The sequence below is a fragment of the Carassius auratus genome, chromosome 36, assembly GCF_003368295.1.
Source record: "Carassius auratus strain Wakin chromosome 36, ASM336829v1, whole genome shotgun sequence".
NCBI lineage: Eukaryota > Metazoa > Chordata > Actinopteri > Cypriniformes > Cyprinidae > Carassius > Carassius auratus.
Window position 1 is genome coordinate 4,502,398 of NC_039278.1, and position 23,991 is coordinate 4,526,388.

Here is a 23,991-nt window from a genome sequence, read left to right on the forward strand (position 1 = left end):
CAAAAGCTTGTACAATAAATTTTAACGATCATAATTAAGTGTGAAGATAACTGAAGGAAATATATATTTACAAAATGAACTAAGCCAACCAACATTATTCATAATCTTTTGGTTTCTGTACCAAGGTTTTTTTTTTATTACAAATGCAGTGAAAATACAGATATCTGTATCATTATCAGCAAGTACCTAAAATAATAGTATCGGTATGGGCCTTGCTCTGTAAAAAGTGGTATCCGTGCATCCATAACAATTATTCTAAATTTGAATAATATTTCACAATTTTACTGGTTTTATTTATGTATTTATTTTGATCAAATAAATGCAGCCTTGGTTCAGAGCATGTTTCAGATTTGTCCTTTTTTGTGACATTTATATGAACATTTAGCACATTTCTCTAATTTGTGTCTAAACCTTTTAATTTTTACGGTAATTTATTATTTATTTCTTTTTTCTTTTTTTTTTTAAGAATTAGGGAGTGATTTTAAGTATTAATAACAATGATTAAAATGAATGTTTTCTTATTTCTCGTCTTTGTGGTGAAATGTTCTGGAAAGGTTTTGTAATTTTTCAAACCTTTATTGTATTCTAACCTTTCACAAGACGAGCTGATAACGCATGTATCCTTTGACATAGGCTACACATCAGTGCCTCACCTTTGGTCCAACATGGTGTTGAATTGAGTGATTCATACTACGAAAGACTGTGTAGACTGTAAGGTCGCCTTCAGCTGCTGTACTCATAGTTTACCTCTGTAGCTGCAAGCAATTGTGCCCCATTTAGTGTCACTAGTTAACAGAGGCAAATGAGTACATTTAACATTCTCAGCACATCTGCACCTGTGCTACAGCACATCATCAGCAGGATAGTACATAGATTCAAAAACAACTTGCTGATGACTTATTTTCAATGACAGTAGATTTTCGACTATTAATGCTGAGTATGTATATGAATATGCTAATTAGCATCTAAATGAATCTGTCAATATAGCTTATTATTCTCAAGTTAATGTTTTAATCGATTCTATAAAGGAGCTGTTTTTTTATCTAACCCTTGGGTAAAATGTTATTTTCTTTCAAAATGCTTCCTTTTTAATAAAAACAAGTCACATAGCTGTTTTTCTGAATGACATGCTTAGTAGAGTTCTCAAAGTGCTGGAGGAGGGCAAACATGTTACACATTCCCCATGGTCCTCCAGGAATGCTGGCAGTTTAGATCTTGTCCTCATGTTACCTCACATTCTTGTTGCCCTCTGTCAAGTTTGGTGCAGCACGTTGCCGCCCTTCCCAACAATTTCCACCTGTGCGCCAAAGATAAAATTGTTGATATGAGATGAGTCAACATTTCATTACAAAAAAATGGCACCTCGGTAAAGTGACAGCCGCACTCACCCAGAAGCAATGTCACAACATACGCAGATAACCTTCTCTGTCTCTGAACATGTCCTTGTGTTACATCACCCATAACTGTTTGCCATGGGGTGTGTACTTCAGGCTGTTGGACTGAAGAGTTAAAGGGATAGTTCACCCAAAAATGAAAATTCTGTCATTAATTCAGAAAGCTCTCGGGTTTCATCAAAAATATCTTAATTTGTGTTCCGAAGACTGGCTTAGTTTTCAGTATGTGAAATGTTCTCTTGACTTGTTGTGAGATATGATATGAAATACTTAGAGATAACTGATAAGCAGTAGGGCTGGGCGATATGGAGCAAAAAATATATCTCGATATATTTTGCTATATCTCGATATACGATATATATCTCGATATCTTTACAGGAAAAATAACCCCCAAAAAACTACTGCAAAAACAAATATGGCAAATATTACATGTTAAGGGGCCTATGAAACATTTTATTTTTTTCTTCACCATATGTTTTATTGTTACCTAATTCTGTGTTTTAGCATGTGCAATTATTTAAATGCATAAAAACAACTTAATTAGTTAAAAACAATTCTTAAAATAGCCTTATGTGAAATGTTTTTTTTTCCCTTCAGAAATTCTGTGTATTTACATTTTTCTGATTATTAAATGAAGGCATAAAACATTCATTTAATTTATCTTTTAATTATTTAAAATTAAGCAAAGGGGATTTACTATTAAAAATAAAACATGGGAGAAAGGTTGTGTGATTATTCCTTATAAAATTATGTCCGTTTCATTTTAATAGTAGTAGTAGTGGGCTATCTACATTCTGCTGTACAATAGTAATAGATTTCTGTCAAATACTTTTATTTTGACGGGTTTACCTTTACAGTTCTGTGTATGTGATACGGATACCACAGTCTATGATGTGATATGAGCTAGTCTTACTCAAATCAAATGGTCAGATGCTCATGAAGTGACTCTCAGTGCAGTTCTGGAGATGTTCCTCATGTGTTCACGTCTTTATTTAGAGAGAGGAAATACAATGAAATCAGCGCGAGCGTTATGCGAGCTTCCGTGTTTAATGAATGAAGACGCGCTTCTGCTCCATTCGTTGACACAGACACGCAGAACATGCAGGATTCATATTTAAATAGACTTTTCCGGGTTAATATTTGCAGATATTAGTCCATTTCGCGATTTGATGTAAGTGCATGACCGACTTTTGATTAATTCATTTAAAATTTGACCAATTCCGTGACATTCCGCGTTAAACTGTAAATTCCATTTTTATGACTGGATTCCGCGATTCCGTCCGCGTTTCATTGGGCCCTACAGTAGACATCTGCCTGCCGTTCGCCCTACGCCTTAAAACTGAAGTATCTCCATATAATGGAGCCAGTTGTCTTTTTTTTTTTTTGACTAGTTCTCTACACGCGAGGTGAGAGGGGACAAAAGCAAGGAGGCGGGGGGCGAGCACAGCACAGGTAAGGCAAACAAGCAAAGTGGCGGAATCAGAATATAAACAATATATCGATATATACGATATGTCAAAATCCATATCGTGTTTAAAAAATATAATAGAGATATATTTTAAATATCGAGATATCGCCCACCCCTAATAAGCAGTCATATTTACTTTTGGTTGTGAACAAGATCAACTATCTAGCATTCAATACGTTTTCAATACAATTTTGTGGACTTACTGATTTATTTTCTAGCTGTAGTTACTATAGCAAACTATATGAGTGTTGAATTTATTTTAAACAATTGGTTTGTTGATCAGTTTCAGTTAGCCATTGCAAACAATCTCAGAAAGTCTAATATATAAAAGACATTAATCAAGGATTTTTTCGAAAACTGTATCGATTTGATGTTTAATTTGCATTAGAATGTGTTTCTTTAGAAGTCTTACATTTCAATTCCAATTATATAACATTTTGTCATTCGCCTCTGAACTTAGTCCTCATGATGTTTATTATAATTTTACACAAGGCTGACTTAAACTGTGTTGGAAATGCAGGCGGCTTTAAACATCCTTGTGTGTAGAGTCTTTAGTCCTCTGCAGAATGACTCCAGTCCAATTTTTGTTGGAGCTGAAATGAGACGGTTTAACGATCCCATAGTGCCTGTGGTTATGTGCTTTACAGGATTTGGTCTGTCTACTAAAATACATTATCCTGTGTGCAGAGACAACTATATGCAAGCCATCCGTAGGCTGACATATTGTTTCTGAAGGATCCATAATGGCAGGACGATGTCATCTGCAGGGCAGTGGTTAAAAGATTCTTAATAAAAAGCACTACGAGGCCTACGGCGGATGTATGCGTGATTGACCACAGCCAGTGCGATCCATTGACCTGCTTCTAGGACACTTTACACAAAAGAAGAAGAGTAGAGAGATCCATTCATGGGCCTCGTGTCGTATTTCCCCTATCCCTCCATGTTCAGACAGACACTGATGGATCCAGATCCTAAAGTAGGTCAGATGAGGTGACGTGGTAATCTCGCTGGTCCAATTTGATTTGATTTTTCGCCCTTCGGAGAGTAGGTTGCATCACAAGCAGTTTAGGCCAGCATCTGTCTTAATCGCTTGTGACAGAAATCATTAGCATGAGGCATCTAATAAGCAATGGTCATTGTTCCTGCTGGATTGATTGGGCTGCTTTGCCTTTGAACTCAACCTCGATTGTTAGATGCTGACAGAGGGATGTGAGCTATATGATTTTTCCAAAAGCAGCTGGTAAAAATGGAGTTGACATAATTGCCTTAAAAAGAGGAAGAAAAATGGTACTATTGTCAGGATGTGGGTTGGTGGTAGCACGTCTGCTTTAGAGCTGCTCTGTTACATGCGGTGACATTACTTTACTTTACATTTAGCTAAGTGTTTTATATTTCAGAAGAGTAGATTGTGTAGTTGCCATTTGTGGCATTACAAAGTGAAGAACAGAAAATATAATTTTCAGAAAAGTAATTATATTGTTGTGTACCCAGGTGTGCGTTTGAATTCAAAATAATTTCACACATATAAATATATAAAAACATTATTATAAAATAATTATTATTAAATCTTTGCTTCACATGTAATGTGTAATTTTAATAATAATAATTATAATAATGGTTATATTTAATAAAGGCATAATTGAGCATATTGGTTAAATATTTGCATATGCTAAATTTGATATTGGGATGGTGAAATAAATAAATAAATAAAAATATATTTAAAAGTATATATCAATTGCTGACACTTTAGAAAAATGTGTAATGTAAATTATAACTCCTTAACTTCACAAAACCACAGCATGTTTAAGTAGATATCATGTGCGGGGTCTACTTAAATATGTTGTGGTTTTGTGAAGTTTAAGAGTTCTAATATACATTACGCTTAGAAAAATCAGGACCAAGCTGTTTATCTCTTTGTAATATTGCTTGGAAAGCAGGTCAAACATAATCCCCACAATTCATGGTACTCTTGAGACAGATTTTTAATGCTTAGGCTTTTGGGATATTTTCTTTTGTGCTTAATTGGTGGAAGAGGAGCACTGACTGTGAAGAGTGTCTTGAGGAATTTGTGTCCAACGGTCAGTGTTACACAAGAACACAAGCTCTCCAAGCTTCTCATTGTTCACTGAGGCCCTCAGAGGTTTGAGAGGATCAAGTTCACTGTTGTCATGGGAGTCGGGTGAAAAGACCACGACCAAACACCAAAAAAAAAAAAAAAAAATTATGTATATTTAAATATTATATATATAACTTTATTTTTTTTTTTATTTTTACACCACGACATTTGTACAGTCATAACACTTTTTTTATTTATATTGTTATCAATGTTGACAATTATTATTATTAATTATATTTAAAACTTTTTATTTATTGAGATGTACCACAAACATTTTTACTTGGTTACACCACATGACTTTTGCACAGTCATTAAATAGATTTTTATTTATTTATTTATATTGTTAATAATAATAAATGTGTAGATGTAATAATTTAAGTTTGTATGGTTTGTATGATTAAATTTTTTTTTTATTACTTGAAAAAAGTTTTTCTTGAAAATAATAAAGCTGTGTACAAAATATTTTCTTGGTTATGCTACTTGATGATAATCTTATTTTAAGTAGTATAAACATTTTTATAAAAGAATCATTAAATGGTATTAAAGTACTTTTGTTTTTGTTTTTTTGTGAAGTTACTCTTATTTGAACATGTAAAATAGCTTTTGTTTTTTGTGAAGTTACTCTTATTTGAACATGTAAAATAGCTTTTGTTTTTTTTTGTGAAGTTACTCTTATTTGAACATGTAAAATAGCTTTTGTTTTCTGTGAAGTTACTCTTATTTGAACATGTAAAATAGCTTTTGTTTTTTGTGAAGTTACTCTTATTTGAACATGTAAAATAGCTTTAAATCAGCAGGAAAATAACTTTATCACCGTGCTATAAAGTGGCCTGTTATCAGTCCATAACTCAACAGCCGGCAGTTACACCTTTCACCCAAACCAGTTAAACAGCATTTCCTCTCAGACTTCCCTTTCAGCCTGGAATAACACAGTACAAACTCCCTCACCCCGACTGCGTGCACTCCACTGTTACGCAACACATGCCGCCTTTGATTATACAATGAAGATTACGCTACACACGAAGCATCCGCCAGCACACCAAAATGTCGTCCAAGGCAGAGAACATATCGTGATATTTGCATTCCTGAGGACAATTTACGAGGCGCACATGGCGATATATCTCATGGAGGTCCCTGTTTGCCGTGACCCGTTTCAATAAAAGCTCTTTCTGTGTCACGTCTACGAGGGAATTTCCCCACCCTTAGTTTCTTTACTTGAACTAATGTTGCCACTGTAAATGCCTGGAGTTCCCTTTTCTGTTTTACAGGCTAGGTGGTCCTGAAGAGCACGGGTGATTTATTGGAAGGTAGCACTCCTCCTTAGTATCGACTCAGCCGCTCGATAACATAGAAGAGCACTCTGCACTGTTGCAGAGATTTAATTCGGCTATACTGTGAGATAAAACGCATTGATCCAGGGGCACCGTTTCTACCTGATTTGATTGGACGCCGCAGTATCTCTGTTGTCTGATTGGCCTTGACACACTGCCTTTTGATGATGTTCCCATTTGCATACTTTTGCATATTTTATGAAGGGAACGCAAGACATGCGACTCTAATGTTCGAGAAGTTCAGCCAACTAATTGAGCATTCATTAGCAGGCTAAATGTTACTCAAAAACAAGCTGTAGTCTGTTAATAAGGGAGCAGGTAGGTGTTACATCACACGATGGCACCGTCTAGAAATAGAATGAAACCCCATCACTCAAAAACCGTTCTCGAGCAAGAACCTTAGGAGGAGACGAAAGCCATCCATTTAACTAACAAACCACATCCTATGAGCGTGAACGCCCAGTGACGGGGAAACACTTTCCACTTCACTTCTCTGTATAATGAAGAGGATGTGATCTGGAATGGTTGACACCAGGGGTCATGAGGAAATGGGTCACTTTTCAGAATTAGCCCACTTGTGGTTATGCAGTATTTCGATGTGGAACTGAAAATATGTTTGTGCTCGCTTGTGCTCTTTTCTGGAGGAAGTCCAAAGCTGAGCGGATGTCTTGAAATTGTGGCTTAATATAGAGCAAGCATGAGATATGATTTGAATAAACCACTCTAAAAGGTATGTGAATGTTTCAAAATGTAAATTTAGGACTGTCAAATCTAGGTCAGATTTGATTTCAAGTAAATGTTCCTGTGCTAAAAAAAAAAAAAAATCTTTAAGTGTAAACTGACATTTTGGCAGCTCTGTAAAGCCAAAGTCGTAATGAATCCAACTGTCAAACTCAAGTAAACAGAAGTGTTTTGTAGTAGCACTCGTGTAAACATTTTCAGTGGGAGATGCTTTTGTTGCTCTGCAGTGTTGGTGCAACAGCGCCCCCAAAATACCATGGACACTTTTGGTACTACAACTTGTTATTCAGCCATGCAGGGCTGTGAAGCCCTTGGTAACCTCTGGCAGCATAGTACACACTCAGGTTCCTGCTGACAAAGAGAGCTTTTACCCCCTTATTGCACTGTAAAAGAGGCTTTTTATACACACTCTGAGTGGAAGGCAAAGAGCCTGACAATATCCATATCTATTCTGTTCCTGTTTTTAGTGTACATTCTGTGAACTGGCTTTCTGATATTGTTTTGTCCTTTCTTTCTTATGCTAGTCTCCTGTGTGCTGACCTCATGGTGTAAGCAGATGTGAAGATGAGTATTAGCAGCGATGAGGTCAACTTCCTGGTGTATAGATACCTGCAGGAGTCTGGTAGGTGCTGCTTAAACAGAACAGCCCAAATCAACACTCCAAAATTGTATTCATATCAAATCTTGCACAGATTTTGTGTAACCAATCATGGTTAATAATAGCTGGTTTTTGATCCAAAAATGGCAAAAAAATCTCAACGTATAATCAAAACTGTCTACATGTCTTGAAGCATTTACCATTTAGACTATCACTTTCACTCACAGAAATGTAAACATATTTGTCAGTAATGTCTCCTTAATTTGAGTTTTGGGATATAATTTATTATCAGCGTTGATTACAGTAAAACACTGACTGTTATTTAAATGAACATGCATGCGCACGCAAGCGATACTCTCGTAGCCGTGAGCTGGAGAGAAAGTTGATCCAGTAAGCGTCACACTAAAGTGTTTAACATTCCCTCTGGCAGGGTTTTCCCACTCGGCCTTCACGTTCGGCATTGAGAGCCACATCAGTCAGTCCAACATCAATGGCGCCCTAGTGCCCCCTGCTGCCCTGATCTCCATCATCCAGAAGGGCCTGCAGTATGTGGAGGCTGAAGTCAGCATCAATGAGGTGAGAGCAGAGCTTTATTTACAAAAGCGATCACGACACCTACATTTATCTGCATCAAGGAGTTTGTTTTCTTGAGCTTGACCCAGATAATGATATTAGCTAAAATCCTGTTACTGTCAAATTGAGTGCTTGACTGATATGTTGACTCCTGTCCACAGGACGGCACGCTGTTCGATGGGCGACCGATTGAGTCTTTGTCATTGATTGATGCGGTGATGCCTGATGTGGTACAGACCCGTCAGCAGGCGTACCGAGACAAACTCGCCCAGCAACAGGCCGCCACAGCGCCCTCAGCAACCAGCACCAACATGCAGGGCAACACCAAAAATGGAGAAAACACCGCAAACGGAGAGGAGAACGGTGCTCACACCTTACCTAGTGAGTCACTGATTGATTCGGGATCACTTTACTCTGCTTAGTATTGTTCATAATAACCCCCCCCCCCCCATTATTTCCTGAAAATGTGAATGTTGTAGCTTTCAGTTTTGTACTGTGGCTATGAATCAAAGAACTGTTGTGTTAGTCACACCTGTGTGTTAGTCAGTGTAAGTCCTCACCACCATCTGTCTTTACAGATAACCATGCAGACATGATGGACGTGGACATGGATGTGGAGATCCCTCAGAATAAAGCCATGGTGCTGAGAGGTCACGAGTCGGAGGTCTTCATCTGCGCCTGGAACCCCGTCAGTGATCTGCTCGCCTCCGGGTCAGTTACACAGTCTGCTGGTCTTCTGACTCTTTTCATCACTGAATCCGTTCAGATGTGACCGATTCAGTACTCTGGGTTAGACATAGTCGTCACTATCGAGCTACAGAAAAGGCACTCTAGTAACATGTCATGTTTCATTTTTATTGTGAAAACAGAAGAGAAAAAAAAATAAAGACGTTTTCATTTGAGCCGCCTTTAAATATTTCTATTTCAACAACAAACTAGAGTAGAAATAATTAGATAATTGAAAGTTGGTTGTTATTATTGTAAAAACTGCCTTATGTGAAGTTTAAATGTTTATATACAAATAAGTTGTCAATTTTAACTTTTTACAAACTTATAATGTACCAACTGAACGTATAGTTTACAGCATAGCTGAGAGATTTATTTTTGTTTGATTATATACTTTGATGTACAGGTGCATCTCAATCTATTAGAATGTCGTGGAAAAGTTCATTTATTTCAGTAATTCAACTTAAATTGTGAAACTTGTGTATAAAATAAATTCAGTGCACACAGACTGAAGTAGTTTAAGTCTTCGGTTATTTTAATTGTGATGATTTTGGCTCACATTTAACAAAAACCCTCCATTCACTGTCTATTATATTATATTATATTTAAATGAATCGATATAGAATCTAATCGATTACAACTGAATCGAATCACATGCTTTTGAATCAAAATCGAATCGAATCTTGAAATTTGTGTCAATACTCCGCTCTAGCGTGGAATAAATATTAGAAGCAGATGAAAAAAGCGCTGTTGGTGCATGTGTAGAAAAACAGAAGTCAGTCAATGCAGAGTTATTTAATACTGTGACTCTCCACAGTTCTGGAGACTCGACGGCACGCATCTGGAATCTGAGTGAGAACAGCAGTAGTAGCTGTACACAGCTCGTCCTCAGGCACTGCATACGGGAAGGTGGCCAAGACGTGCCCAGCAACAAAGACGTCACATCGTTAGATTGGAACGTGAGTTTAGCTTCGACATGCGCCCTCTGGTCTAAAACTGGGTGTATTTTAAAAGACTAACATTTCCTCCTTGTGTTTATCAGAGTGAAGGTACACTATTAGCCACAGGATCATATGACGGCTTTGCAAGAATATGGACGAAAGATGGTAAGAAAACAGTTTTTTTTTTTTTTTTTTTTTTGCCTTCTGCGCCAAAATGCTTTTCTCTGTCATTCCTTTCAGCAGACTGACAACTGTTCATTCACAGGTAATCTGGCCAGTACCCTGGGTCAACATAAAGGTCCAATATTTGCTTTAAAATGGAACAAAAAAGGAAACTTTATCCTAAGCGCTGGTGTTGATAAGGTAAGAAAAGCTACAGTGTAGTAAGAGAGTGTAGTTAGAAAGCACCCTGACAATCACTTAGAACAGGGCAGTATATCACAGATATACTATTATACTCTTATTAAATATTTAGAAGTTTATTTTTAGATTTTGTTTTCACTTTCCTTTTAAAGTTTTAGTTATTTTGTTTTTGTCATTTTTATTCATGTTTCCGCCCTTCTCTGTTTTTATTTTAGTTTGTAATTTTAAACTAAATTAAAATAAATGTTTTTTTTATTATTATTATTATTATTAGTTTTTTTAATTACAGTTAACTTTTATTATTTATTTATTTATTTATGTATTTATTTTTTAGAGTAAAACAGATAACAATAATAAGCCTGAAATAGGGTTTTCCAAACTAGGGTGGGAACTGCAGGGAGTTTATGAAAAGTTAAATAATAGAAATGTAAAAATAAAATTAATTAATTTGAAAAAATTTATACTTATATGCATTTGATGACATTTTTTTTATTTCCTTACCTGGCAACATGTCAAGTGACAATTACCGACTTCAGAGAACCATGAACGTGAATGTGTTGTTAAAGCATTGAAATATGAACTTTTAAAATATTGAATCACATGTGGTATTTATATACTTCTATAAAATATTTTAGGTTAGGGGTTCAACTGGTGGGAAAGAAATAGTAAATTGCTGATCTACACCATATTGTGAAGGCTAACACACCCACATATTCTTCAGAAAATGTAAATAGCTAGTTAATAATCTACTATTTATGTGTTGCTAGTGACACATATTACCCACATCAGCTTATACGTAACGGTTTCCCCTTATCACAGTTGATTTCATATTTCTTTTCTTCAGACAACAATCATTTGGGATGCTCACACAGGGGAAGCCAAACAGCAGTTCCCGTTTCATTCAGGTTCACACAAATTCCACTTCATACTTAATCGTTCACAATATCTGAATAATCTTCTCAATTATTTAGAGGGAACAAGCTCTTATGCTGTAGCCTTTTGTCCCTCTCACTTCAGCACCGGCTCTGGACGTGGACTGGCAGAGTAACAACACGTTTGCCTCCTGTAGCACAGACATGTGCATCCACGTGTGCAAACTGGGCCAGGACCGACCCATTAAGACATTCCAAGGACACACAGTAAGACCTGTCTGCTCATCCTCCCGTTTCCTACAGCTCCGGCCTGCCAAAAAGATCAGCATCAAACTCTTTTTCTCTGTCTCCAGAATGAAGTTAACGCAATCAAATGGGATCCAACTGGTAACCTGCTGGCGTCATGTTCTGATGATATGACTCTTAAGGTAAGACCATTTACGACGCTGGCTACACAGCAGGTGTTTGGATAATGCAAATGATGTTGTGGTGGTCTAAATAATTGCTTCTTCCAATGTCCTAGATCTGGAGTATGAAACAGGACACTTGTGTTCATGATTTGCAAGCTCATAGCAAAGAAATCTATACCATCAAATGGAGCCCCACAGGTCCAGGAACCAACAACCCCAATGCCAATCTAATGCTGGCCAGGTAGAGTCACCATCCTTTAACACACTTTCACCAGCTGCTGCTTTGTGGATTAAGGCTGTTTTCACTAATATTTCACTTGTACAAATTAAAATTGAAACCAAATCCAGTGCAGGGAAGCAGCTCTACGTGACCTCAGTGATTTCGATGTTCACGATCACATCTATCTATCGAACCACAAAATAACTCAACAAGCTGTACTCAGTCTGTATTCCTTTTGGCTACATTATATATAATCTTCTCATTTGGAAAGGCTTATTCTTAAGGTTTAGTTAGAGGAACGCTATTAATGCATGTAAAAAAAAGTAAATGAGTGATATATGGCTGACATATAAGGTTTTTTTCATTTATCGATTTGTTTAATCAGATCAGACAGCAGCCATAAAATGAAAATACTTTCTCATTTATATATATATATATATATATATATATATATATATATATATATATATATATATATATATATATATATATATATATATATTAGGGGTGTAACGATATCACAAATCGAACCGAAAGATCGCGATACACCACCCACGATACGAATCGCGGAACTCTCGTGGTGTACCGCGGTACTTTCACGCCTCCTGCTGCCCATTGTTGATGTTAATGTCACTTATCTCTTACTAACTAATCTATTAATTTATTCAATTTTATTTCCATACATTTGATTAAATTGCATTGGTAACAACTAATACGAGCTTTTTAAACGCTGTTCTAAATATTATATTCCAAAGTTACTGTTTTCCAAGTGCATTCTATGTCACGTGACTTGGGAGTGAGCGTCACACTCGGTTACTACTGCATACGCAGGATGGCTGCTCCGCCTGAGATTGCAGATCCCACAGACACATTTAAGTCTTTTGTGTGGGAACATTTTGGTTTTCCAGTGGAGTACAGGAATGGAATTTGTGTCGTAGACAAAGCACACACAATCTGTCGTAACTGTTTCTCAAAACTTACTTATACGACAGGAAACACGTCTAATATGCAAGCGCATCGGAGACATCACCCCAACATTAATATTAGCGACACACGTAAGAAGCCTCAAAAACAGGAAACTTTTCCCACTGCCTTCAGAATGAAGCTACAAGCTAACTCGGACCGTGCTCAAACAATTACATAGGTAATAGGTGTTTTCATGGCACTAGATATGCAGCCGTTTTCCGCTGTTTAGAATGACGGATTTTATTCATAACTCATACAAAAATGAGCCGACACTCAGTGAAAACGTAACATGCCTCACAGACATAATAAATATATCTATAGAAAGCTGTAAATGACTACTTAACTAAATAAAACAAATCTAAAACAAAAACTCATTGTAATCATAATCTGTGAAGATCTCAGCGCATCTAATGAGGAAATCGCGAGACAGGCAACTTCATCCTTGCAACACAGACTTAGAAAACACTAGTTTATTAGTAAATAATTCAAATATCTCCCTAATATTTACCAGTCACATTTATGGTAATTACTTTTGCCGGTGCTTTGCGGCAAGCTTGAGCCTATTGCGTGTATTTGAACGCAGAACTGTTCAGCTGCGCTGCTGTTGCGGGACACTAAACTCCGTCGAGTCGCTCTTCACAGTCGCAGTAGCGCGGTCTCGCGTTGTTTCCACCAGCGCAGCAATTTTGTTTTATCACTTATTAATGGATGTCTAAAATATAAAAGTAAGGAGAAGTATAAAACAGGCGGTAGGCCTGGCCCGCGTCTGAACTTTGACGTGAAAATTGGTCTCAGAGGAGCAGTTAGATGTGGCATCCAGCAGTGATGATCCTCCAGCAAAACAGGCACCCATCTCTGAACTGTTTGGAAAGTTAGTTCCAGTGGAGCCAGGCACTCCTGCACCTTGTAATGTTTGTCATATAATGTCTCCATATCAATGGTGAAAGATATACATTTTATTAATAATATATTTAATTTTAGTTTACTCTGATAAGCTGACTGCACTACAGAGATAAATGTTTTATTCTGACTAGTCTACATTGGAAGTATTTATTTAAATTTTGTTTACTCAGGTATGCTGACTGCACTAAAAATGTGAAGCCAAAGTTAATAAAGAAAAACAAGTTATTTTGTTGCTATAATTAAGTTAAGTGAATCTATTGTCCTTTTACCAGCAATGCTAAAGAACATGAACCCTGCCACCACAGCGAACCGAACCGAACCGGACCGAACCGTGGCTCCAAAATCGTAAACCGAACCGAACCGTGCCATTGGCGTATCGTTACACCCCTAATATATATATATATATACATACATATATATAAAGTACATCGTTTCAACTATCGGATGACAGCAAAGGTAAATCAATATATAAAAATTAATTTTACATATTTACATATAGCTTTTTAGCAAATCTCAAAATGAATATCCATTTTTATTTCGATTTTAATTCGGGATATTTCTTTAGTTGTATTTTTATACTTGGTAAAGTACAGAAATTTGTATATTGATCAGATATCTTTGAAAGCTCGTTTCTGCAGTGGGGAAAAATGTGATTGTGACATCACAATTATTTCATTCCTGACTCTTTTTTTTTCATACAAATTTTTTTTTCATAGAAATGTGTTTTCATCTTTGTGAGATTGGTTGCAATGAAAAAATAATAATCCTGGGGCATATTCAAGCTACCGTATTCAAAAACCATAACATGTTTAAAAAAAAAAAAGGTATTGAAATAATAGCTCTTCGGTACTAGCCAGATATATATATATATATAAAATTAAAATTAAAATTTAATTTATGCATTTAGCAGACGCTTTTATCCAAATTCAGGCTATCAATTTTTACCTATCACGTGTTCCCGGGGAATCGAACCCCCAACCTTGCGCTTGATGATAGCGCAGTGCTCTACCTATTGAGCTACAGGAACACTAAAATATATAAGATATATAATTTTTTTTTTTTTTTTTTGCATACCTAATAAAAAAAGTGTGTGGTTTAATAAAACTATTAACTAAACACAAATTGTTCTTTATCATCATTTTCCTCTGGCACCTCTAGTGCTTCCTTTGACTCCACTGTTCGGCTCTGGGATGTAGATCGGGGCATCTGCATCCACACACTAACCAAACACCAGGAGCCCGTGTACAGCGTGGCCTTCAGCCCTGACGGACGCCATCTAGCCAGCGGCTCTTTTGACAAATGCGTCCACATCTGGAACACACAGGTAAGCCTGGAGCTCCTCCGATTCATCTGATCCCCAGAATGCCAAAATGCAGCCCGAGCTGAACTCTTTTTGTGGCTGTCATTCCCACAGACTGGTGCTTTAGTCCATAGCTACAGGGGGACGGGGGGCATTTTTGAAGTTTGCTGGAATGCAGCAGGAGACAAAGTAGGAGCAAGTGCGTCGGATGGCTCTGTAAGTACAAGTGTACCTCAACTAAATCGAATGGATATATGGCGATGCCTATACTAAGCATTTTTGTGCTTTCATTGAAGGTTTGTGTATTAGATCTGCGGAAATAGCGCTGCTTGCTGGAAGCCATGGACCGACTATGAATGTGTACATAGCCAAAATGACTGTCCCTGACCCTCAAACTGCTACAGTCCCTAGTGAACCATGGCCAGCCACTACAGACAAACAAACACAAGCACCCCGATGCCCCAGGCTGAGCGGGGAGGATGTGATTCCAACCAGAGACATTCAAAAGACTTCTGTAAGGTGGAAACAACAACAACAGTATAACAGAGGAAGAAGAAAGACAAGAGGACTGGTATATGTACCAAATTTGGAAGATATTTTACTATTTGTTCTTCAAAATCTCATCAAAATAAACGAACGAAAGGATTTTATTCTTTGTTAGTAGATTCCGTTTCAGTCAAATACCCCCCCTCTGCACAATTGATTTTGATTTGAAACAGCTGCATGATTCCAGGACTCATGTTTTCCTCCATTTGACACACGTACAGATATTAAGTCTTTTTGGTACTGGATGTTTTGTGATTTCAACAGTGTGGGGACATGAGAAAAAAAACAAAAATCTTTATCGTTCTTCAGTTTTAGTTTTTATGCTATGGTGTAACTGTAATCTCCCCTTCCCCCTTGTACCCTGTTTCTCCACCAAATGAGAGGTACATTAACCACAAAAAAAAAGAAAAAAAAAAAAGCCACGCACATCCACAGGAAATGCATTTGTTCGCTCATACTACTGTATTTAGTTGGTAAATATCCCCCTTAAAATCAACACATCCAGCCCTCAGTTCAAGCTGAGGACCGTTTGACATGCATACAGACTGAAAACAGAAAGACTTGTTTTAGGTTTGCAATATTTTGAATTAAACCCATCAGCTTATTTTTCATACTTTTGTACTTCGTTTTAATAATTGGATTATTTCTGCAATTAATTGTCTTTCGGTTTCAACTGTAAAAAAAAAATCTATTACACAGTATGCTGCAAATCAAAATTCGGCATGTTTTTGATCCAGAACTTAAACCTGAAGCAAGTCTGTTGCACAGAACATTGCTCAAATATCTAAGAAAGACATCATTTTGATGCTTTTGAAAATAAAAGCTCATTTTTGGGATTCTCTGCACTGCCATGTAATGAGATGCTGATGCTCAGTCATCGGCTGCATGGGGAGAGTCTGTAATAATGTGCTTTTGTTTTTCTCAGTGTTTAGACAGTGAAGGTTTTCAATGCCTTGACCATCAAGGGGGAAAAAAATGTCAAACCCCAAGAATGCAAAGTTCTCTTTCTGTCCCATGAAAGAGGCTCTGAATCTCTGTTTAAGTCCCACACAAAGATATTTTAGGATATCGGTGTTTAAACTTAAATTTTACACAAGGGTGTTGTATTTTGAGATGTGCAAAACGGATCAAAAAACCCATCTGAACACTATTTATTACAGCCTACGACAACAGAAGGGTGTCTGGGTCGCCCCTTTGCTCTTCTCTGTAATCGCCCCAGTGTCTGCCTGCCCCAAAGCAACCTTCAGTTCTTCAGCGTCATTTCTAATTATTCTTACTGCATCTGTGGCTCCTGGACTTTTTGTACTCTTTTAAAACTTTTGTAATTCATATTTCTTTGTAGCTATAAAAAAAGGACTAAAGAAATAAGCAAAAAGAGAGAAAAAAAGAAATAAAACCCGAACCAACTACTGGAGGTCGGTTTGAGGGTGTACAGCTTAGACCTCAGTTCTGCTCACTCTTCAGATGTCCCCACACCTGATCTTTGTTTCCCCAGTCAAATGTTTTTGGTTGAAAAATTCCCCCTGCATTGCATTGGTCTGTTGTCATTTGAATCAGATCTGGAGTCCAAAATAAAGTATATTTTGATATTACAGCTGTGTTTTGATTCTCCTGATTGAACTTATTCATTCACAACTTACATTTATATATTCAGAATTGGAACTATATATTTAGAGTCACTTCTATATATGTAGACTTATATATTCAGATTTACTTCTATATATTCACTATATATATATATATATACACATACATACATACATACATACATACAGTATTGTTCAAAATAATAGCAGTACAATGTGACTAACCAGAATAATCAAGGTTTTTAGTATATTTTTTATTGCTACATGGCAAACAAGTTACCAGTAGGTTCAGTAGATTCTCAGAAAACAAACAAGACCCAGCATTCATGATATGCACGCTCTTAAGGCTGTGCAATTGGGCAATTAGTTGAAAGGGGTGTGTTCAAAAAAATAGCAGTGTCTACCTTTGACTGTACAAACTCAAAACTATTTTGTACAAACATTTTTTTTTTCTGGGATTTAGCAATCCTGTGAATCACTAAACTAATATTTAGTTGTATGACCACAGTTTTTTAAAACTGCTTGACATCTGTGTGGCATGGAGTCAACCAACTTGTGGCACCTCTCAGCTGTTATTCCACTCCATGATTCTTTAACAACATTCCACAATTCATTCACATTTCTTGGTTTTGCTTCAGAAACAGCATTTTTGATATCACCCCACAAGTTCTCAATTGGATTAAGGTCTGGAGATTGGGCTGGCCACTCCATAACATTAATTTTGTTGGTTTGGAACCAAGACTTTGCCCGTTTACTAGTGTGTTTTGGGTCATTGTCTTGTTGAAACAACCATTTCAAGGGCATGTCCTCTTCAGCATAGGGCAACATGACCTCTTCAAGTATTTTAACATATGTAAACTGATCCATGATCCCTGGTATGCGATAAATAGGCCCAACACCATAGTAGGAGAAACATGCCCATATCATGATGCTTGCACCTCCATGCTTCACTGTCTTCACTGTGTACTGTGGCTTGAATTCAGAGTTTGGGGGTCGTCTCACAAACTGCCTGTGGCCCTTGGACCCAAAAAGAACAATTTTACTCTCATCAGTCCACAAAATGTTCCTCCATTTCTCTTTAGGCCAGTTGATGTGTTCTTTGGCAAATTGTAACCTCTTCTGCACATGCCTTTTTTTTTAACAGAGGGACTTTGCGGGGGATTCTTGAAAATAGATTAGCTTCACACAGACGTCTTCTAACTGTCACAGTACTTACAGGTAACTCCAGACTGTCTTTGATCATCCTGGAGGTGATCATTGGCTGAGCCTTTGCCATTCTGGTTATTCTTCTATCCATTTTGATGGTTGTCTTCGTTTTCTTCCACGTCTCTCTGGTTTTGCTCTCCATTTTAAGGCATTGGAGATCATTTTAGCTGAACAGCCTATCATTTTTTGCACCTCTTTATAGGTTTTCCCCTCTCTAATCAACTTTTTAATCAAAGTACGCTGTTCTTCTGAACAATGTCTTGAACGACCCATTTTCCTCAGCTTTCAAATGCATGTTCAACAAGTGTTGGCTTCATCCTTAAATAGGGGCCACCTGATTCACACCTGTTTCTTCACAAAATTGATGACCTCAGTGATTGAATGCCACACTGCTATTTTTTTGAACACACCCCTTTCAACTAATTCAACTAATTGCTCAATTGCACAGCTTTAAGAGCGTGCATATCATGAATGCTGGGTCTTGTTTGTTTTCTGAGAATCTACTGAACCTACTGGTAACTTGTTTGCCACGTTGCAATAAAAAAATATACGAAAAACCTTGATTATTCTGGTTAGTCACATTGTACTGCTATTATTTTGAACAATACTGTACATACATACATACGTACAGTACAGACCAAAAGTTTGGAAACATTACTATTTTTAATGTTTTTGAAAGAAGTTTCTTCTGCTCATCAAGCCTGCATTTATTTGATCAAAAATACAGAAAAACAAAATATTGTGAAATATTATTACAACTTAACAAAATAGTTTTCTATTTGAATATACTTTAGAAAATAAATTATTCCTGTGATGCAAAGTTGAATTTTCAGCATCATTACTCCAGCCTTCAGTGTCACATGTGACATCCAGTCTATTCAATTCAAGTTTATTTTTATAGCGCTTTTTACAATATCGTTACAAAGCAACTTTACAGAAAATTATGTTTCTACAATATTTAGTAGTAGCTTATGGTGGTGACTGTCAGTTTGTGCACGTTTGACAGGATTTTAGAAAAAAAAAATAATAATAATAATACAAGACGTAGTCAGCTAGACGATGAACTATCAATATTATTAATGAATAGTTATTATATGATGCAGTCACACTTGCAGCAATAATTGTTAGATCTGTTTGTTGATTCAGGTTTAGCATCATCTGGGGTCCTCTGAGGGGTCAGCATAATCTCTTCTCAGGTTTTCTGGATCCAGACTGGAGCTTGTGTAAATCCTACACTCTAAAAACTGCTGGGTTGAAAACAACCCAATTTGGGTTATTTTGACAACCCAGCGCTGGGTCAAAAAGGGACGAACCCAGCGCTGGGTTGTTTTAACCCAACCAGTTGGGTTATCATATTTAACCCAGCCTGCTGGGTTGCCTTTTTTATGGTTTAAAATGACTATATTGCAGGGTTTCAAAAAACAGAGCGGGTGTTTTTTTATCACTGTATTTCAGAAGGAAAACTACTGTATTTAGAAAATGTTCGATATCATTTCGCATATGCTTGATAAGGCAGCGTTTGTGAGCTCAGCGCTGCTCTGCAGCCGATACCGGAGAAACCTACCTCTCCCGCTCTTAGCGCCTCCTGCTGGCAGAAAATAAACTCACAGAGTGCAGCCATGTGGGGAAACAATGCATTTCTACGTTAAAATTAACCCAAATTGAGCTAGACATTAAACCTACAAATGTTGTTCATTTTAAATATCACTTTTACACACAAATAATAATTACCAAAAGGAAAATATTTATTAAAAACAAGAGAAAAGTCAAAAAGTAACATGTTAGAAGAAATGCAGAAAAGGATGGCATTAACAGCTACAGAGTTCATAAACAAAGCATTGAACATTTGATGAATATAACTTAAGATCAAATTGGACTTTGTTCAATTGTATATATTGTATAAAAATATACGAAAACACATACAATAAATTTACAATTAGTTAGGTTTTTTTCCAACTATTCTGGCATGACAGTACACAAATAAATCACAACATTAACTTTGATATTATAACATTTAACAGACGCATGTGTGTGTGCGTGTGTGTGTGTGAAAGAATGTGAGCAGGTGTATGAATGACAGTGTAAACTCTTCTACTAAACAACGCAGAAAAAGCATTTAACTTTTTTTTTTTAACAACAAATTATACACTTACAGTTTGTTTCAAAGTCCATGAATACAGATCATGCATCACAGTCAATTTTCATGATCTCTTTAGCATAACTGATGTAATCATGAAGAAACCCCATCAGCACAGCATGTGACATCTACATCATCCAGGGCAGCGTCCTCCTTTAAAACCACCACTGCATCAGTTTAGGGGAAAGAAGATTCTCCTCTCTGACCAGGATTCATCCCAGTCACCGCCTGCTCTTCATCAGTGGCCTAAGAGAAACACATTTGAAAAAATTAAACATTTAATTAAACTATCCATTTTCAGGTAGAGGTGTATTCACATCCGTAAGGATAGGTAAATAATCGGTTTTAAAGTTTCAACACTTTGTGCGGTTGTTTAATGTCTCAGTCCACCACAGCTCTCATGAAGTCTATAATGGCAGCACTAGTGTGAGGACAGGTTCAATATGTTTGAATAAATATTGCTTTCAGAAAGCTTCTTTACTGAAACATTAAAACAGACATGACATTCACATACCTCACAATATTCACGTACATTGAGGGCTGCTCTTCAAACCGTTAGTTCAACAAATAATTAAAATGTTTATAATTTACTCTCCTCATGTTTTTCCAGACTCATACAAAATCTGCAATTTTTTTGGAAAACGTATGAATATATTTAATATTCTCTTTTTGTGTCCTCCATTGCTGGTCTGGGAGACCAGTATTTTATTTTGAACATACATGTTTGCTATCATATAATTTAAGATGTATTCATATATAAATATCAGAATTTACTTCTACAATAACTCTGTATTTATGAAGCTTGAAAATACTGATTATCTAAACTATAAATGGATTAACAAATATTATGAGAAAACTAAAAATATATTAATTTATGTTGTAAAGACAGACAAAAGTCTTATAGGTTTGGAATGACTTGAGGGCAAGTAAATGATTTTTTGTGTGAACTTTACCTCTAAGAGCGAAGACCAAGAATAATGACTCTCCAAATCAGACAACTCCAAAGTTGGTTTGAGTTCTGCAATAAAAAACACAGACATCAATGGTTTTAATGAAATGAGCACGTAATCACACTGTTGTTGCATCAAAATGTGAAGTAAACTGGCAGGAGACAACAGAAAAATTTATTTTCTAAAAATAACTTACATAAAATCTCAAAGGAATGATGCTCTCCCATGTCTCTTGCTTTTAACATCTACAAAAACAAAAAACAAACATTATTTTACTCTTAGTAAAACACAACAACAACTGATAACATGAAATTATGAAGTTTACTTGCCTTAAACGATCTTTCCCTCTCTTCAGAAGAAGCTGAGAAAACCACCTCCTCACACAAGCAGACTTGTGTGTCCTTAACTGCAGTTAGTTTGAGTTCTGCAAAGAGGGACATCAATGGCTTCAATAAAATATTAACATATACATACATACATATATAAAATCACACTGTTTTTGCATCAAAATGTGAAGTTAACAGGCAGGACACAACAGAAACATTAATTTTCTAAAAAAAAAGTAATAATAATTTAACTTACATCAGTCTCAAAAGAATGAAGTTATCTTGTCTCTGGATTTCAACATCTAAAAAAAACACACATTATTTTAGTCTTAGTAAAAATAAAGATAACTTATTCTGAAGTTATTCTGAAGTTTACTCTCCTTAAACCGTCTGTCCCTCTCTTCAGAAGAACACCTCATCCTCATCCTCACACAGGTCTGTGACTCCTCACACAAACAGCTTCTGTGTCTTTAACTCTCAGCGCGAGGACAATGAAGACAGGAGCTCGACAAGTCTGAAATATTACATGTAAAACATACTTTTAACAGTTACCACTTCAACAGCCTCAAAATAATTATGCTAGTCTTTACTACACAATGCCGTTTCCTTTAGGAGACAAACATACATTCAGTTTAACCGCGAAAAAAAAAGACAAATTCACATGAGCGTAACCGTGACCATAACCATCTGTTAACGCCTCAAAGAGAACAGATAATGTAAAATCTTATGTGAATATGACAAAATACATTCACAGACGTTATATTAAAAGTACATCCTCCGTTCAGTAACGTTACATGAGGCAAGACCTCCGTGTCCGAGGCGAAAACCGCGTCCGTTTTTTATATATATATATAACGTTAAGCTCCTTTGTTTCCGCCTTTCATAAAACCTTCCGCCTTTCATACAACCGGGTAAACAATAAAAGATAACTTTACATTTTGAATATTTAACGTTACTTACCATAGTCTTTCACTCGCTTCTCGCTTCTATCACGCTGAGAAAATGGCGGCTGCTCGCACTGGAGACGTACGATTTTGACGTGACGTGCGTGCTCTCCTTCACGTCCGCGTCCTCAACCCACCCCCGCTGGGTTAAAAAAGAGAGTTATTTTCAACCCAAACTTGGGTTAAAACATCCCAAAGTCCTATCCAACGGCCTCAACCCAGCAGTTGGGTTGAAAAAACAACCCAGCGTTTTTTAGAGTGTAGTTCCGTGGCAAAACATAGAAACAAAATAGAGACATCATTAGCAGAGTTGCTGATCCAAAAAAGTAAAATTAGTTTAACCCAAGCTAATGAATAAAAATACACATTTGATCAGATGCAACTACACTCACAATTAAAAAGATACATTATTCGAATGCTTGGCGAAAGAGATGTGTTTTTAATCTAGATTTAAACAGAGAGAGTGTGTCTGAACCCCGAACATTATCAGGAAGGCTATTCCAGAGTTTGGGAGCCAAATGTGAAAAAGCTCTACCTCCTTCAGTGGACTTTGCTATCCTAGGAACGACCAAAAGTCCAGCGTTTTGTGACCTTAGGGTGCGTGATGGGTTGTAACGTGGTATAAGGCTAGTTCGGTATGCAGGAGCTAAACCATTTAGGGCCTTATAGGTAAGTAATGCTAATTTGTAACTGATACGGAACTTAATAGGTAGCCAGTGCAGAGACTGTAAAATTGGGGTAATATGATCATATTTTCTTGACCTCGTGAGGACTCTAGCTGCTGCATTTTGGACTACCTGTAGCTTGTTTATTGACGAAGCAGGACAACCACCTAGAAGTGCATTACAATACTCCAGTCTAAAGGTCATAAATGCATGAACTAGCTTTTCTGCATCAGAAACAGATAACATGTTTCGTAGCTTGGCAATGTTTCTAAGATGGAAGAATGCAGTTTTTGTATAATTGGAAATATGATTTTCAAAAGACAAATTACTGTCTAATATAACACCCAGATTTCTGACTGTAGAGGAAGTAACAGTACATCCGTCTAGTTGCAGATTGTAATCTACAAGATTCTGTGTAGTGTTTTTGGTCCAATAATTAATATCTCTGTCTTATCCAAATTTAATTGGAGAAAATTATTTGTCATCCAATCTTTTACATTTTTAACACACTCTGTTAGCTTAAATAATTGAGAAGTTTCATCTGGTCTTGTTGAGATATATAGCTGAGTATCATCAGCATAACAGTGGAAGCTAATTCCGTATTTTCTAATAATATTACCAAGGGGCAACATGTATATTGAAAATAGAAGGGGACCTAGGACGGATCCTTGTGGCACTCCATATTTTACTGATGATAAATTAGATGACA

The 23,991-nt window shown here is 36.6% G+C and overlaps 1 protein-coding gene across 1 annotated transcript in view; it reads left to right on the forward strand.

Moving 5' to 3' along the window:
* Positions 1 to 17,060, forward strand: part of LOC113055009 (F-box-like/WD repeat-containing protein TBL1XR1) — a 59,736-nt gene extending 42,676 nt beyond the window's left edge. Inside the window, exons 4-17 of the mRNA XM_026220924.1 lie at positions 7,575 to 7,672; positions 8,079 to 8,224; positions 8,383 to 8,602; positions 8,800 to 8,932; positions 9,765 to 9,906; positions 9,990 to 10,053; positions 10,154 to 10,251; positions 11,096 to 11,156; positions 11,269 to 11,390; positions 11,477 to 11,551; positions 11,647 to 11,774; positions 14,781 to 14,946; positions 15,037 to 15,138; positions 15,219 to 17,060. Coding sequence (XP_026076709.1) covers positions 7,615 to 7,672; positions 8,079 to 8,224; positions 8,383 to 8,602; positions 8,800 to 8,932; positions 9,765 to 9,906; positions 9,990 to 10,053; positions 10,154 to 10,251; positions 11,096 to 11,156; positions 11,269 to 11,390; positions 11,477 to 11,551; positions 11,647 to 11,774; positions 14,781 to 14,946; positions 15,037 to 15,138; positions 15,219 to 15,245 — 1,542 coding nt within the window. The 5' untranslated portion in view covers positions 7,575 to 7,614 and the 3' untranslated portion in view covers positions 15,246 to 17,060. The remainder of the gene's footprint in view (positions 1 to 7,574; positions 7,673 to 8,078; positions 8,225 to 8,382; positions 8,603 to 8,799; positions 8,933 to 9,764; positions 9,907 to 9,989; positions 10,054 to 10,153; positions 10,252 to 11,095; positions 11,157 to 11,268; positions 11,391 to 11,476; positions 11,552 to 11,646; positions 11,775 to 14,780; positions 14,947 to 15,036; positions 15,139 to 15,218) is intronic.
* Positions 17,061 to 23,991: the final 6,931 nt, after the last annotated feature.